This window comes from Xiphophorus hellerii, chromosome 10, assembly GCF_003331165.1.
Source record: "Xiphophorus hellerii strain 12219 chromosome 10, Xiphophorus_hellerii-4.1, whole genome shotgun sequence".
Classification (NCBI taxonomy): Eukaryota; Metazoa; Chordata; class Actinopteri; order Cyprinodontiformes; family Poeciliidae; genus Xiphophorus; species Xiphophorus hellerii.
The window spans coordinates 5,534,126-5,552,551 of NC_045681.1; the positions used below are offsets into that span (position 1 = coordinate 5,534,126).

Consider the following 18,426-nt stretch of genomic DNA (forward strand, 5'->3'; position numbering starts at 1 on the left):
ATAAAATAAAGAAAATGCGGCAATGTCTGTATGCATCAGTTTTTGTTTCATTTACATCATAATTTGTCACTATCAAAGAGAGAGGTTCAGATGACTTGTTTTTAAAGATTTGACCATGTGCAAGGTGTAAAGATAAAACAATTTAACTTTTTTTTCACTTCTTCAAATCTCTTGTGTTGACTTTTTGAGCAAGTATAAGACATATCTCATTACGCTGGCAGTCTGTCCACTGTTTTAACTTTCTGAAATTGATGCGTAAATGAATCTTCAAACATATGGAAGATAAGTAAACAAAGCACGGTGCCGTTTGTCTTAGCTCCATGCTCATTAAATCACTCTTCCCCTAACAGCTCAGTTCTTCATGCAGACAGAATACACCTAATGTTCCGCCATAGTGTTGCCATAGCAACTGGCCCACATTAATTTATCCAAGGTGAGCGGCCTTGTTGCGCGGACTGTGTTTTGTATGAGCCTTTTCGCAGATGTGAGGCACATGAAAGACTAAGCACTCTGCAAAGTCGATGAAAAAAAAAAAGTTGTCTCACCCATGAACTCAATCCCAAGTTCGTCCGCTGCTCCAACGGAGGTCAAACCGTAAACAGGGTGAACAGATATGGTAAGAGAGAGAGAGAGAAAGAGAGAACAAAAAAACTGTTACTACAAGTTTGAATCAACTGTATTCAATTAAACCAGTCCCTCTCCGGAAATTATTTTCAGGAACCTTCACAGCAATAGTCTGGTTAGCCGTAGTCTGTTAGCCATGGTCTGCTGCATTTCCACTAAGGTCTGTCGACAGGGTAGCAATGGCCAATTAAGAGTAGTGACGTATGTCGTTTCTCGACAGTGCTGCACAGCTGTAGTCTTGCTGCCTTTGAGCTTTTTAAAGGGGACCTATCATGCTTCCTTGCACAAGTAAGGATAGGATAGGTCTACGAACTATACAAACATGTTCATTAAATTTTTTTCACAAAATCATTCTCTGATAATGAAATTCCACTTTGCTGAGTTCAGCCTAATGTGAGCTCTTTTCAAAAGGAGCTGTTTTAGGGCCTCTTGTCAAAATCCAAATAAGCTGCTGCTGCCCATACACCCCAACTCAACCTTTACATTCACTTTACACATGTGAAAATGGCTGCAAACAATTGTACAACACTACATCTTTTACCATGAGTCAGACCCAGAAGCAGAGAAAGTAGAGCCTCCTGCACAACCATCAAGGATGCACCAATTGGTTTCTGAATGGTAACTCAACAACAAAACAGCCATTGAGCAACATGCACAAAGCTGATGAGCTGGAGCTGGGGCGAGGCTTGACTGGGGTTGCGAAGTAACAGGCCAGTGACCTAATAATCAGGAGTGCTTTGTAATGGCTCGTTTGCCAGAAAACAGTAACATATTGCCAGAAAATGGCCAGGTGGTTTTATGAAGTGCTTGAACGATTCATAGAAACAGTAAAAGTTCAAAAGGAAATAGAAATAATGCAAAATGTGGCTTTTACATAATAAGTCAAATTTAAAAGCAAAAAAGAAAAAAAAACCAGAAAGTGAACTACAGCACAGTCTGCTACAACTTGAACATTTGTTAATGTTGAATTGTGAAGTCAGAGTGCTTATCATTTGCAAACCCAGCATTTTGACTTTGTAATTCATGCAGCTGTAACCAGCAAAGGACACAGCACCTGCAATGGCAATAAAAAAATAAAGAAATAAAAATAATGGGACAACAAAACAGTGATTTCAGACCAAAAAAGTGGTTTCACAGCAAGTTCATTCTAAAACACACACACAATAACAATACAAGCAATCTTTTCAAATCTTTAAGAGATTTTCTATTAAACCAAGGATCAACAAGAAGTTGTATTTTTCTCCTTTGTAGTGTGTGGAGCCAAAATGCCATTTTTATGGAGTAATACAAGGATGCAGGGTCATTGTCAACTGACTGAACCTTCAACACTCTATTCAGTCTGTGAAAGGACACCTTTATTTTCTTTTATAAAATCATTACATGCCATGGTAAACATAGTGCATTGACAGTTTTGAGAATTAACGCTGCGATTTCAATGAACAACACATTTCCCAGACACTGTCATGTCAAGCCTAAAATCTTTTTTTAATGAAAGCTTTGACCCTGTGCTGCAATAGATGTTGCTGAATGTGGTCATTAAAAGTTAATGTTGCTTTAAAATGTAACCACAGTAAAACAATCTGAGGTTATTCGTGAGAGGCCAGATTTGACTGTTGTGTTTGCAAACAAAATGGTGAATCTCATATTTTACGAGTACCCATCCCCTCTACTGTCGCCTTATCCCCTGCCACCTAATTCAGGTCAGGATTACAATATTGAATGACAACGCACAAACCTTATTATCTATATGTAAATGTATTATGGTTTTTGTGTGTTTGCTCTTGTGGAACAATGTATTTTTTATTTTTATTTTTTACAGAGGAGCAAAGCAGTCTGATTCTTGAAAGAATAATGATGCTAAACAAATTATTAAATTACTAAACTACAAATTATAATGGTTGTGATGGTATCACATTCTACATATATTTTTATCCTCAATAAAGATAAATAATTGTCAGGTCATACATATCAATAGATTCCACAGCAGATATCAGAATGGCCAATAATATCAAAAACTAAATGGTAACAGAGAAAACATTTTTTATCTTCATCTTTCGCATTTTTTAAGCATGAAGAAATCATTCCCTTTGCCCCTTCCTTGACTCCACAGGAACATCTGTGGTGTCAACAACTGAAATACCCCAAGCAGGAAAACTTAGGATGAACTGACTCTGATACCTGAGACAGGGTTTTGCAGCCAAAGTGCACTTCGCTGCTCAGAATTTGTCTTATAGGTATAGGTGTATGTTGCAATCCCACCATAAACTTCTTTTGACAACTTTCTCCCAAATGACTTTTTCTTTTGCACTTTGTAATGAGCCAGCAAGCCCCCAAAATATGCTTAAAATGCTTCAGCATGATCCTCTGAATTCCCCAGCCTGCAGTAGCCTTAAATGAAGACAGAAACCAGCAGAGATAAGGGGGGAAGAAGATTAGGCTAGGGATCGTGAAAATAAAAGTTAAAAATGACACATCATGCGGCTTTATGCCACCGATGCCTCTTTGCACAGGCCTTTTATATTGATTTGAGCCTGAGGCATTGCAGTAATTGTTCTCTTCACAAGCTGGCTGCTTCAGGATGGATCACACTAAATTACGTTTACATACATGTGCATCCACACGGCATGTAATACTCTTGCCTACTATTCTTTGTCTGCAACAGATACTCTTTCACAAACACCTTTTGTCCCTATTCCCTGTCTCACTCTCTCAGACACACACAGTCTTTCTTTATGCAGCTAAATCCTGTCCCACAATCCCCGTGCTGGGGAAACGGATAAAAGGGAGCACTCATGTTCTTCCCATCCTGACAGTCCCCCTTTTTTCATGTCACTGTAATGTAATCTTATTTAAATTAAAATGAAGCCCTCATTGGTAATTGCTTTTCCGACAGAGGTGGTCAGAGTTTTAAGTAGAGCGAGGCTTGCCAAGCTTTGACAGATTATGTGCTGGGTATGTTAAAAAGACCACATATCAGAAAGAAAAATTTGGAAATCTGTTAGAGCTGTGAAATCTGAGCGCAAGACAAATGGATATGCCACTGTATTGAAGTGTGGGATTTTTTAAATGGTTCTTTTAAATACAACTGCGAGATTCTGAAACAGAATGACAGAAACATAGTTATCAAAATTTATTGTGCTCAAAGCACAAGTTTACTACCAGAAATCATCACTAGGATACTGTAGAAAAACCATTACTGTTATCATAAAATATGTATTCTTTATCAGTAGCAACAACAAACCCCTACATCTGTTAGAAGGAAGCATTATTCTGTCCAGAATGCATAATTTACAGCTGTAATTGCATTTCTGTATGATATAATAAATGGCCAAATTGTGAGCCAGGCCTTTAGCTGAAGTAGTTATTGGCCAATCTACCAACTTACTGACCGTGGATGAAATAGATAAGCTTTTAATATATAAATATAAAATTGGAAATTACAAAACAAAAACAACCAAATTACTTGTGGAAATGTAGATATCTAAATCTATTAAGAAGTGTTGCATTACTTTAGCTATTGCAGTACAGAGGTCCTGCTGCATCAGTGCTAACAACAATGGTACAATACAAAGAAAATAAATTCTCTAACAACAATGATAAGTAGTTGTCTGAACTCTTACAAATACAAAACTGAAAAGTGTGATAAGCATTTGTATTCACCTCTTTGCGGCAGGTCTTTTGTGGGGCGTCTTTACCAGCTTTACGCTGTTAAGAGTCTTGATACTCTACCCATTCGTCATAGCAAAATTACCAGAGCTCAGTCAGGTTGAATGTAGATTGTTAGTGAGTTTTTAGTTTTAAGTCTTGCCACAGGTTTGTAGCTTTGTCTTGTCAGAGACTCACTCTCCTGAGCGGTAGGTCTTCATAGATCTGAGTTACCACAGACGTCTTGTTTGCTTCTCTAAATACCTTGTTTGCCTCTCCCTGTCTGTCAATTTAGGTGGACACAAATGTTTTGGTAGATCTGCGTTTGCGACATACTCTTTCCATTTCTGAACAATGGATTGAACGATAAACCTTCAGAAGTTCAGGGATTACACTTTATAACTGCTTAAAATCTCTCTATGACCTTTGGCTGGACCTTTCTACTTTGTTCTTTGGTCTTCCTGACACTTTTTCTTCACAAATGTTCTCTAACAAACCTCTGATGCTTTCACTTAACAACTATAATTATACTGACCGTAAATGAAACACAAATAGATTAATTACTAAATAAGTACTTTCCCCATTATTTTGTCAAAGAAAAGGGCAGCTGAATAAACATGCAGTCTACACTTTTCCTTTTTTATCATTGAAAATGCTTAAAACCATAAACATTTTTCATAGCAGTTTGCCATTTTGCATTGCTTTCTGTTAGGCGGTCACATAACATCCCAACCACTTGACAAAATGTAAAAATATTCTTTTATTCTTGTAATATACTATCACAGTGAATTACAGGTTGATTGTTTCTAAATTCATTGTAAATGTGCTCTAAATTTCTGTATATTTATTCACTGTGTTTAAAAATCCCATTAAGAGAAGGAATTATTCATTCCAAAATCACTACTGCCACATGTTTTGCCATAGCTTACTCGCTCTATAAGGTAAACGTAACCCAAACATAACTTTCTGCTTCCATGTGGTGTAAATATGACTCAGAAAGTTATTTCTCTGATAGCCACTGGCCAGTAGGCTGAACACACGTCTATTTTGTCACCTCACACAAAGAGGAAGGTAAAAATATCTCCAAAGCTCACTGTTAGACAGCTGCAGTAAAGAGTGGCATCTTGGCACCATGTCACCCATCAAACGGTATCTGAGTCGTATAAAAGGCTAAAGAGTAAACTGCTTGAGAAAGCACCAGGACTGCAAAATCTATAGATAATGTGCAAGGAGGGATAGTCAAAGTTCCATTTGTCTTTATACTCTAGTACAACTGTTTAAAACAGCAGAGATGTCAAACCTTTCATTTTCTTCTATTTTTCTTCTCTCCTCTTTATAAATTAAATACATTTCTTAAGATATGTCAGAAGTGTATGATTATGTTCATGCAATAAAAGACGCATTTATTTTTTTCTCAATTCTAAATAATTATAAATGAACAATAAAATTATAAAAGTCTGATCAAATGCAAGTGAACAGATGAGTAAAGAAAGAAATTTACAGGAGAAGGTAAATAAAACAGTTTTTCAGTTTTTATAAAACAGTGATTACATTTTCCTTCATTAGCTTTGAGGATTATTTTACGATTTCAGCAGGATTTATGACAACCTCACAGGTACTACTCATGTCTAAAGCAGTTACGATCAATCAAACCTTAACACTGAATGTTTTTTTTTCCTTTGAGAAAATAAATATAGATTTTACTGCATGATAAAAAACATAGCTGCATTTTTTTTTATCTATAGCAATCTACTGTTTCTATGTTGCATGCACTTGGCAAGGCCATAGAGGTGAACACAGTATCATCCTGATGCTACCTGATCTATATTATCCATTCAACCCTTTCTTTTGCGATCGCCCTAGGCAACAGCGGGCAACTCTTTTCTCTAAATCGCCTTCACTCTCACGGCCTCAGCAGATGATGTCATTACAAAGCTGATGCACGTCCCTTCCTCTGGCGCTGCCTTGACTGAGGATATTCACCAATCATGATACGTGCAGCCTTTGAAATACATGGCAGTGGTAACTCAAATCACCCCGGGGTATCATTTGTGGCATCTCATGGGAGCCTAGAGCAAGCTTGGAGACTACCTGTGCATTATGTGAAGCGCTTTTTTCTCGATTAGGAAGTAGCAAGCTGGAGGTGGAGAGACAATGAAAGGAGTGAATCAAATTCTTAATCCCCATCCTTTTTTGGATGAGCAAGTAATTGATAAGCCTATGTGTGTAGCTGAACTCAATGTCCTTTGTGGATTCTTACTCCAGGCTGAATATCTACAGGAGAAAAATGCTTCAAATTGTTATTTTCTTCTCTACTAAGTAAAGCTAAAAACTCCCTGATGTTCTTCCTCTGCAGTCTCAAAGGTGCCACCTCACCAGTGGCAAACTCCGAACCTACCCATAGTTAAAAGAGAAATTTGTTCAGGTTGTTTACCAAGCACAAACTAAATTGCTGTCTTCCTGCCCTGCAATTCCTCCAATTAAAGACCCCCACTACTTCCTCCTTGTGCACCGACTTGTTAGACCCTGGTACTCTCCTCCAAACTCATTTTCAGCTGAATTCAAAGCCCTCTAGTCTTGGGTAGGGAGTGTCTTCCTCCTTTTGTCCCTGTGCTTCTGTGATGTGCACAACAGTTTCTGTTTTTCACCCTCCTGCAAAGATGTGAGAATGACGGAGTGCCATTGCCCGCAAAGCCGGTCCAGACTGCTCTTTTGAGTCTTTTTCCAGTCAATACAAAAGCAGGATAAGGGGCAAGGAAAGATTTGTGTCTGTGAGATGCTCATATATTGATTCAGAGAGAAAAAATAAAGCTAAAAGCTGAAACGGATGCAAGGAGAGAGAATTTTTTTCTCACTCCTCGGTATGATTTGTGTATAATTCCACCTTTTCAACAAACAAAAAAAGTAAACTTTGCACATATAAAAACAGACACACATGGACACAATGAAATTAATTTCACTGGGACCTCTTCCACTTGTATTTGCTGTTAGTGCGTGCATGTCTGTGTATATCATTACATGATTTGGCTTTAGAAAGCCGGATTATCCCCCAAACCCTCCATAATCTGGGTAAATTTTAGATCAGTTTCTATCAACATAGATCCAAATAGGCCTCATTGCTCTTTAAAATCTTGGCTGTTTATCTTTTGGATTTTTGGTGAAAGCTGCTGTGCATAAATATGGACATTATTTTGTTTGGAGAAAACTATACACTCCAGCAAACAGCTCAGTTGGAATGAATTCACTGTAAATCCTGCCATTCTGGGAAGATTTTAGGTTTAGGAAATAACAGGTAAGTTCTAATATATTTTAAGGCTGACAGTAATTAATATATTGCTCTTCCATACCTGAACATGTTCTTAGCTTACAACAGAAAATTGACACCAAAAATAATCAAAGGCGCAATTAATGAGCATAAAAAAAGAACAGAAATGGGAGATCAATAAACCAAATTAAATCATAATTTTGCCATCCACAGCAAATGAATTGGTGTTTGTTACCAGAGCCCAGTTTTTGGGTAATCCCCTCAGTTTCTTGAAAGACGAAGGTGTAACAATAACTACCTGATACTGTATAAATTGCTTGCTCGCCGCTCTGAATTATTGAATTCAGGTGTTTTAATCATTTTGATTGCCAAAGGTCTATAAAATCTAGCATGCATACTGCTCCCACAAATATTTGTGAAAGAATGGGTCAGTTTCCAGGATGCTACTGGTAAATACATACTCCCCAGTCAGCTGTTACTGGCATTATCAGAAAGAGGAAGTGATTGAGACCAACAGTAACTCAGCCGCAAAGTGGTAGAGGTAAAATCAGAGTCAATAGCTGCAGACCTCCAAATTTCATGTGACCTTCACATTAGCTCTAGAGCAGTGCACAGAGAGGGCATGTAATGGGTTTCCTGAGTAGCTGGAGTCGAGCCTTACATTAACAAGTGCAATGCAGTACATGGAATGCAGAAGTGTAAAGAACGCCACCTCTAGACTGTGAGGCAGATGTGTTCTCTGGAGGGATGAATCATGTCTCTTTCTCTCACAATCCAATGAAGGAGTCTTGGTTTTAGTGCAGAGAAGACTATGGAGTGGGGCTCTTTCTGATGGATTAGACCCAGTCTTTTGGTCCCAGAGAACAGGATCTAAAGTTTCAGAATAGGAAAATCATTTTTGACAATTTCAGTCCTCCAAGTTTTAGGGAACAGCTTGTGGATGGCCCGTTCATGTTCCAACATGACTGTGAACAAGTGTACAAAGCAAAATCCATAAAGTACAAAGATGAACGAGTTTGGTTCAAACAACTTGACTAAAACAATTATTTGGAAACTATGGGGATTCGTGAGGGTTAGGGACCGCAACAAGCCACAAATTACTGAAATGAGTGAATACATGAGACCCCTGTGAAAGGTTCATGAACTATCCAGTTCAAACATCAAATGTATGTTAATATGCACAGCGGAAACCATCTAGACACTAACCAGAGAAGCTGTCTTATGTCTACTCTTGGGCATACAGCCAATCAACAGCATTATTTTCAATATAGCAAGATGGTGAATGAATGGGCAAACAATCCCAATATCCAAACATACTTGCTTTAAAACACAAATACCAAATAAACAAAAGCTGTTCAGCAATATTGGCATGTGTTTGAAGGCATCATTATTTTCCCTGTTTATTTAGACTTTAAAATGATAAGTCACTTTTTGTTTTTCAATCTACAACAAGACATTTGTACAGAAATGACTGAATAGTTTCACTATTCACAACATGCCATGTGATAAATCACAGCAATTAAAGCACAAACACACACAACAAAACGTGCTCAGAAATTTCTGTGCCTGTTAGCAGATAACAGGTTGCTAAAAAATAATTTAGGACTTCAGTGTGTGTAAAAGCGACAATTTGTGTTGCTGACCACACCTCCTAAATGCGGTGGATGGCCTCCTAATAGCTGTTCCCATTGTTTTATGGGGCCACTGGATGAAAAGGTGGGTAATTACTGAATCAAACTAATCCAGCTGCAGCACACCACTAATAGAGTATTTGCTGCTACGGTACGAATGCAGTTTTGTAACTCCTGGTTACTGCTGTTGTGTGGGAGAGTCGGCTTCTGTTATTTTGTATTTCCCACATGTAGATTAAATTTCAAATGATATGCAAAAGTATTTATATTCCATCCACTTTTTTTTACAGACTGTTTAATTAAAAAAAAAAATTAAGATCAGCAAAAAAGAAAGTAGCATATAATTGTACATCCAAATAAATTGTGCCCATATGTGTCTGTATTTGTCCACAAAAGCCACTAAGCTTTAGTTTTTGCTAAAAGAACGTACAAGCTCCCTAAGCCAGTTAAACAGGAGAATTGACATACTCCTATAGAAGATAAAATGAGCCCCAGAGTGAAAATTGTGTCATGTGAGGGTATAAACATGCTTCGAGGCAATAGCTTGTGACCCCATTAATGGACTCTCAAAGGGCTTAGTGGAAGCAGAAAGCCATAGCACTCAAGTTTTCTCTCTCACTCTCTGAGTAAAGGAGCCAAGTCACTCCCTGAAACAGTGTGAGTTTGTGAAGTTCACTCCCAGTGGGAGCGGCACAGGGCCCGAAGATTTCTCCTCTGTACATCTGACGTCTGCTGTATTTCTTAACTACACCGCAGAGCTTTCACTGGGACATGGAGACTGTTGGAAGTATGTGATGCCCAAGAACCATGGCTGTCAAACTGTGGCACAAGTACCACTGGTGGTACGTAGGTTACTCTTGGTTGTACTCAAGAAGTTTTGGTGTATATTATTTGTAAATACGAATGAATCAACTAATCAAATCTAATAAGTAATTCAGAAGTAAATGAATCAAAATAGAATAATAACAGCTTACCCAAATTATTTGTGTTTTCCAAGTTGAAATACAAGTGACTAGGTGACTGATTTGATCAGACCGCTACTGTTAGCAATGCAAGCTAATACAAATTTATTCTCAAACACTGAATCATCATGTACACAAAAAGGGGTTTTATATTACTTAGTATTATAGTACTATAGCACTGTTTTCTACCAACTGTGACTATCATTCTACAAACACGGTGGCCAAATTAGATTTTGTGACAGGGGGTTGCTATGTCTGACTTTCCCACTCTGATTTCCAACTTCTAAGAACCTCTCTGTCACCATTTCTAGTTTTAGAGTTTGAAATTTCAACATCTGTGTGAAAATTGCAACTTTCAATCTATCAAGCAGTGCCACTTGATCAAAGTATTTTCTGTCATTGTTTTTCTTATGTCACAAACATTGAGAGTATAACTCCTGCTGCGACAATGTTTTAAAATGTCTGTCAGGATGGTGTTTCTTAGTGAAGTCGTACTTGTTCTAAAATTTTAAAGAGATTTTGCTCTAGGAAACTGATAGTTACCTATTTTAAAGAAAAAAAAGTCTGAATTAAATATAAGAGTTTCAAATCTGTATGTTTTTAGCCTGTACATATTTGACATTTTATTAGTATTGGTTACAAATTGAGTTGAGGTCATAATATTCTTAAAGCATAATATTCTTCTGCATTTGTTTTCTTGCGGCACAGTGCCATAATAAAGTAGTCTTAATAGTTTTTAAATGTTGATTTATTTTATTAGGGGAAAAAGCTATCCAAAGCAACCTGCCTGTTTGTGGAAAAGTAATATAGAGATAAAACATTACTGATAAAACTTTAAATCTAAAACATCTCATAGTTTATTTTGAATTCCAGGCAGCTGATTTGGAAAATATTTTAACAAAATATTTTAGTTTTTGAGCAAATTATCTTATAAAGAGTAACATAGGTTCCAAATTGATTTCAAATTGATAATTTAATTATATCTTCATGGGAAGAAGGAGAAAAGCCCCATTACAGGCCAAATGATATGCGATAAATGGGCTACCAAATTTCATAAATGAATTAGAATTAAAATTCAGGTGTTTCTGGCAAATTGTTTGGAAAATAGAGAAATTATAATTGGAGCCATCAAAATTAACGGGTTGATTCCACCACCGAAACACTGGATGGAGCAACAGGAGGAGGACTCCCTGTGACCTGATGACATCACTACAATATCCAGTGAAGAAATTATGAATTAGTATGGAGAGGTTCTAGATATTGTCTAGTTTTGTGAATTGTTTATGCTCATTTTATTCTGCTGATACATTTTTCTCTATTGTAACTTCTAAATTAGTCAATATTTTCAAAATGCTCAAGCAATCTTGGTTTACAATCACATTTAGACTGAAATGTTGTATTCTTTTTTCATATTTTATCTCATATTTTTGAGATGTTTGATCATTTTACTCTTGAATATATTAGTTTAGTTGTAACAGGGGGACTGCGGACTATACACTCCTTGCTGTCCTGAGCAACCAGTCACACCAACCCCACCCAGTTGTTTGGAAGTCTGATTATCCTGAAGTTGCCCTGTAGCTACATGTCTGCCTCATCTTAGTCTTCATGTGATCGCAGTAGAAGATGACTTGGGAACACCTGAGCCTCCAGTAGGCCACCCCGGGGGTCATCAAGCCCAGTCAAGTGAGCAATGAGTTGGTGATGTTCAGTCTGGATCTGGTGAAGACCTGGCTGATGATGAGCATAGAGGTGACGAAGAACTTCATCCAGGTCATTCTGACGTCTCTAATAGAGACTGCAGAGGACCAAGAACTAGCAGCCGGTCTCCGGCTCCAAAGCTGTGACCTGTGAGGGAACCAGCGACAGCACCATGATGAGAGGACTGTCTCTGGAACCGCCCCGGACCAGGCAGGGCGTCAAGAGGTTCCAAATGGCAACCGGTGGTGCATTTGTGGTGTTTGGCCGCAGCCAGTCCATGCCAGGAGCAGAGACCATGCTCAGCAAACCTGTGGAGAAGCAATGCACTGATGCTGTGGTCACCTTCCTTATCAGGATTGCCTGCCAGGTGAATGACTTCACCAGTGTGGCCGACTCTCGAGATGACCTGCTGAAGATGGCTGATGAAGAGCACCCTGAGGCTGGACATGTGGTACTATGCTGAGTTTAAGCTGAAGTGGTTTGACAAGCTGCTGATGACTGAGGAACAGCCCGCCCAGGCTACCATCTCCAACAGCTGCACCACCCTGGAGTTCCTGTGTTTTCTGCTGATCGTGTTGCAGTCTCCGGCTGTCCTGGCCCACTTTAAGCTGCTGCAGTGCACCGTCGCAGCATGCTTCCTTGTGGCAACACCAAGATCCTGAGGGGCGTTCCTGGAAATGTACTGATGTGTGGAGGATTACAAGATTCTAGGTGACAGCTGGAAGGAGCCGTCCGCTAGATAGCTTAGAACACACATGGACATATTTAATAATTGTTGTGGGATGATGTTTATATCACCCCAACGGAGGAAACTGTTGAGAATAAATAAATTCTGTGTTTTCCTTCTATCTCTTATAGCTAGGTGCTAAGTTAAACCTACAGGAAATGACATGAAAAGGAGAGCTCTGCTTAGAGGAAATGACACACTAGGGAACACCCTCTTTGGGCCGTAGCTTAGACAGAGGCTAACAAAAGAAGTTACCAAAGGTTACGTGTTGCCATTTGACTGTTGGCTCTTAAAGGTATCATGTCAGAATGGACCAGCTGTATTTTGGTATAATAAGTGGAATTCATGAATTCAGCTCACTGAATCTTTTTCAACCTCATACATCACAAACTTAGCATGGAAAACAGATGATTCTCTTCAGTAATTACCCCATAAACTTAATATCTGCTTGTGTCACTCTTGGCAGCAATGACTGCCAAGAGTGACACCTAAATAATGGATGGCAGTTTTGTACACTAGGTAAGTTAGGTAAGTTTTGTACACTTACCTAACCTTATTCTGAAGGTTTGGAAGTGGACATGCAGATTTTGCTTCAACTCTCCTAAATTTCTGCCCAGTTTGCTTTCTGTTGTCAAATCATAAACGCTTACCTTAACCAAGAATGCTGATGTCTGCAGTGCTTCAGATGTTGTTCTGGATGAACCTCTGAGTGATTTTACAATGTCAGGTGCTCCTGACGTTTTGCTCACACTGTTTACTGGATGGAATCCCAATGCATTTAAAATTGCTTAGTTGTCCTTTTTAGAGGGATATGTCAATAAGTTTGTTTCTCGTCTGTTCTTGAGTTTCTTTAGTTCAGGACATGAGATCCTTTTTTACAAAAGGTCATACACCACTATGGATAGGTTTTGTTTTCAATCTTTGTCAAATATTAATTTGAAACTATTAGATATGTCCAAAAATATAACATTTTTATGGTACTGTATATCACCATACAAAAAAAACTAAATAAAAAAGAAACATAAGAGAACATAAGAGCTTACTTGGATCAGACAAGATGGCGTCAGATTTGGGAACAAACTGGTCACAGCGTAGTCCATGGTAGCCCTCCTTACATCTACGAGACAAAAAGAAGGCAAGAAAAGAGTCACACAGTGTGACTTAACATCCGAATTGAGACAATTCAACCAAAAAGCACCAAAGCTCAGCAGGGAAACATCATCTTAGGAGACTTTGAAATGAGGCAAGTTTAGAAGAGGGAAACCTAGACAGATGAAGGGATGAACGGTACAAAGCAGATGGCTTGCTGTGAGCTGAGATGGCAGAGGGGGAAAGACACAGAGACGGTGTTGAATAAGGGCGGAATGGGAAGGAAGAGAGAAAGGGGAAAGGAGCTGCGCAGGACTGGGGAGCGCCTGCAGCCTCACTGATAGCACATGACAGACAGGAATGCCAGGTCCCAGTGGAAGAAAACAGGCTGAAAAGTTCTTGGCATGATACAGACGCCATAAGATCTGCAGCTGAAGGAAGGCTGCCATAGCTGGAGTACTTAAATAAACACAGTCCAATCTCCTTCCAAATATTTTCCTTCATCACCAAGTAAATATGAAAGCACTGTTGATGCCTACAGATCTCCCTGCAACTATCAGACACTATACTGCTATAGCAACTATCGTGAAATATGTAATTTCGTTAGGCTGTTTAACTGCAATAATTGCAGATTGTAAAGAATTGGATGCTTTACCTCCAATGCTGTCTCCAAATCTTAAACAAAACACTTATGAGAAAATAGTAGCTTAACGCTACTTTCTTTAGATAATGTTTGATATAATCATCCTGAATACTTCATGTCTTAAAGAGATGTAGGCATTTTTATGTTGCCTTTCACAGTGGACGTAATGCAAGCAAATCCTGTTTCAAAGCTTAGTGAAGGCAATTAAGGGATTTCTTTCTGACTGTCCATTTAACTAATTCTTGCACATAAGCAAGCTATTTATTAGTACGGTAGTACATATATTTTTTGTCAGTGTCATCAGCTTACTTTACACATGCTGTCAATCGATACCTGTCTGTAGTGTTCCACTCATGTGGAAAACTCACAACCAGGGGGATGCACCACAAAAGCAACGAGCAAAGTTCAGGTTTAACTAAGAGAGAAAGCAACACCTAGAAAGAAAAAGTGAGCAGAAAATAATAAAATAAACAGCAGACGTCATCGGTTCTGCATGAAAACTGCAGTAAGATGATCGTGACTCTTTGTTTGTACATCTCAGACTGCAGTTTAAGCTGTATTTATTCAGTGTCTCAGCTCAACATTTGCAGTTTGTTTTTTTAATTTTTTTGTTGTCATGCAGAACTATATAGATGATGAGGAGCATAAATATGCTTTACTGTGATTTTACTAACATCTCATGTAAAACAGTGTCTCCACTTTGCATTATGATGTGTGGTGTTACATGATAATGATCAAAATTGTCACGTCATATTAAAAAAATGTAACAAAAAAATATTATTGCATTATATTAGAGTGAGTCAATAAGAAATTTCATTCAAAAATAATAATAAAAAGTCTTAAGTTTCACTGGCATGGTCACCAAATATGCTTCTATTGGTCATTTCATTGTTCACTGTCACATTTGGTTTTGTGCAGGATCATCCCCCATGACCCTTCAAGGACAAGCAGGTGTAGACACTGGATGGATGGATTGGTCTGTATTAGCCACGAGCACTAAAACATAATATCTAAGCCACAGCATTTCTATCACAATAACTGAGTGACTGGAGTTTTCACCCACTGTATGGAGCATATAGTAACATCACTCTTCCCCTCCCCTACATGTTGCTGTGTGCTCCTTGTTAGTTTGTTGAATATGTCACTCTTCCTTTTAGGAAACACAGGTAGTTCTGGAAACTAAATTAGTGCCACGCATGGTTGACAAACGTTCAGTGGGTTTAAACCTAAAACAATAACTGCAATTTACAAAAAAAGAAGAAAATGAGAAACTGAAATATATTAAAAAGCTGAATCTTTTGTAGCCCAGTGTCTTGTAAATGTTTTATTTTCAGTTTAATTGGCATCTCGAGCTAAAAGCAGTCAGCCTTGGAAGGGGATAGAGCGTTCATGACCTCTCAAAGCAACACTTAAAGAAAGTCGTCCTTATTTAAATAAATATCTCCAAGTAATATCAACTTTTCTAATATTACATTCTTTAAAATGGATGATTCAACTAACACTATTTTATATATGACTATTTTACATAAGAAATTCACCTACAGGATACCCCAACATTTTTATTTGAAAAAAAAACAAAAACAATAAGAAAACACTTGAGATGTAAGTCTGGTTGCAAAATTGTCTGACATGTTAACGTTTGCTTAACCTTGACATTAGCTTGTTGTCTAACAGGAGCCACTTGTGAATAGCAACTAGATGTTCTGTAGAATTACAAGTAGACTGTCTTAATGGAGGAACTTAAAAAAGAGCTTTGAAGTTCTGGTGCCCTTTGTGCAGGGAAAACCCCCATCTTGGCAGTTTGCAAAACACTGAAACAGGGGGGATGCCAGGAATCTTGGGCCCCCTAACAAAATATTTGATTGCCCCCCCCCCCCCTGCGCAGCTGCTGTTACAATTTTTTGAGTCTTTTTGACCCAAAAAAAGCATCACAATTTTAAAGGCTTGCAACTTGCTTTCTTTGGTTCAATACCGATACTAGCACAATATTTAAGAGAGGAGAATGGGGAGTAGAATGAGCAGCCACATGAGATTGTGATTGACAGCACTAAAATTCTCCTGCCATTGACTGGTTGTTTCTAGAGAGCACTGGGAGAAAGCAGAGGAAATAGATTTTTCACAAATTATCTCTCATGTTATACTGTCACAACATAATGACAGTTTTAACAAATATGTGATGTTTTTTTAATTTTTCTATAAAGGTTACATACTCCAGCTTTAATTTCACTTAGGAGAGGCTGGTCAACATAGATGTGGGTTAGAGCTGCTGCTGATCGACTCATCTGTTGTTAAGTGTGGTAAAAGGTACAAGGGACAAGTTAAATATATGAATATCTTGGTACTTTTTTCCTTAATTCATTAAATGCTAGTGAAAAGGAGGCAAACAGTAGTCTGTAGCTAAGCTAACTATGCTAAAAGGTTGATAATCTCGCACAGTCTACCCACCTCTCGGTGAAAAACTGGGTTACAAATTCACACTCTTCCCTTTTTCTCTCTCCCTATCTCTATTTTTTTTTTTTTGAAAACCTGATTTTATCATTTTTCTTAGCAGCATAATAATCACCACAGTCATTCTTGCCTTCTAGTCAAGTGTGCCAAGCAGGAACGAACCATTTCATGAAGATCCAGGGGGGTGTTCAGGGCCAATATGGATGTGTGTTTTTTGGTCTGGGAGTGGGAACATAAAATTTTTACTGATAAAAACCATCTTTGAAAACACGATATGATTAATTTTGTAATTGAAAGGGCCTCAATTTTTTTATTTTACTTCTATGAACAAAAAATAAATAAATAAATTGTGGAGGGCACTTTCCCTTAGAATTGTCCTAACTTTTCCCCACTATATGGCGCCCCTGCACTGAAACAACCTCTTCATATGGCAGTGTAAATCCATAACTGCACTTTCAAATGTCAGGCCCATTACTTTTTAAATTATGCGTGAAAAATATTCTAGAATTAACGCCTCAATTTCTTAAACCTCAAACCCTTTGTGTCAGTTCATTTCTTCAGTAATCAGCCAAATACACAAAATCCTTCATAGTTTTATGCTCAGGGAACCAACAGGGGATAAAGACTTGATTCTCTCCTGTCATTGTTTCTCTCATGCAGTCAGACTTTCTCTGCTTAATAAGCCTGAAAATTACTAATGCAAAACCGGTGCAGAGTTTCCTGAGCTGTCTTTCAAAAATGTCCCCAATTTGTACCTCTGTGTATTCACGTATTGCCAGTTTGCCGCTACACAATTTTTTGTGTTCGTATAATTTTATACTTGTATATTTTCCATCTATGGAACATTTCATGTCAACCATGTTTCAGTGTGTGCATCCAAGAGAATTGTTTTTAGGTTCCAAAAGTCTTATGTAAGGACATGTGGTTAGAAAACAGAATAGAGTTAAGCTTTAAATAAATACATACTGGCAAATGGTCGGTCATAGTAATTTTCTAATAATTGAAATGTTCTTTTAAATCATCATCATAAAAAATATCATAATCTGTTATATTTTATGAAAGTCAACGAGCCCAAATGGGGATCAGATATAGGGTTTGATAATGATCTCAGAAAATATGCACTATATAACTTTCATAAACAATATGTTTCTTTACACAATTGTCAAAACTATGCCATGACAGTATTTTTAAAAAAAACAAAAAACGATAATCTGTGAAAGAATCAAGTTCTTCTGGGTTCTCCTTGTGGTCCTACAGACATCTGCAGACATGATTTGCTCCCACTCAGAAACAACCAGTCAGGAGGAAGGTCTCAGCACTGTAAATCATGCTCGTGTACACACTGCTCAATGTGCTAATAATGGCAGAGAAACAACCTACTGTTACAGGTAAACTGTTTCTCCACTGTAATGCTTTCCAGCCCTCATATTAACAACAGGCTCCTTTATGGGGAACCTCCAGTGAACAGATGAAAACTACAAGTACTTTACACCACTTTATATCTAAAACTGCTTATTATTGCTTATTTTAATAGTTGAAACAACAGATATACTTTAATACACATAAATACACACAGTAGAAACTTTAGATTTACTGCAGAAGCTATTTGTGTATGATGTATAAAAAAATCGACACATTTTTGTGAATACTGAGCAGCAAAGATTCGAAGGTTCACTGCATTGGAATGAAGAAGA

The 18,426-nt window shown here is 37.9% G+C and overlaps 1 protein-coding gene across 1 annotated transcript in view; it reads right to left on the minus strand.

Moving 5' to 3' along the window:
- The window catches only part of nrg3b (neuregulin 3b), a 264,283-nt gene that overhangs the window by 35,287 nt on the left and 210,570 nt on the right, over positions 1-18,426 (minus strand). The window contains exons 3-4 of the mRNA XM_032574450.1: positions 13,596-13,669; positions 546-572 (exon numbers count right to left, since the gene is read on the minus strand). Coding sequence (XP_032430341.1) covers positions 546-572; positions 13,596-13,669 — 101 coding nt within the window. The remainder of the gene's footprint in view (positions 1-545; positions 573-13,595; positions 13,670-18,426) is intronic.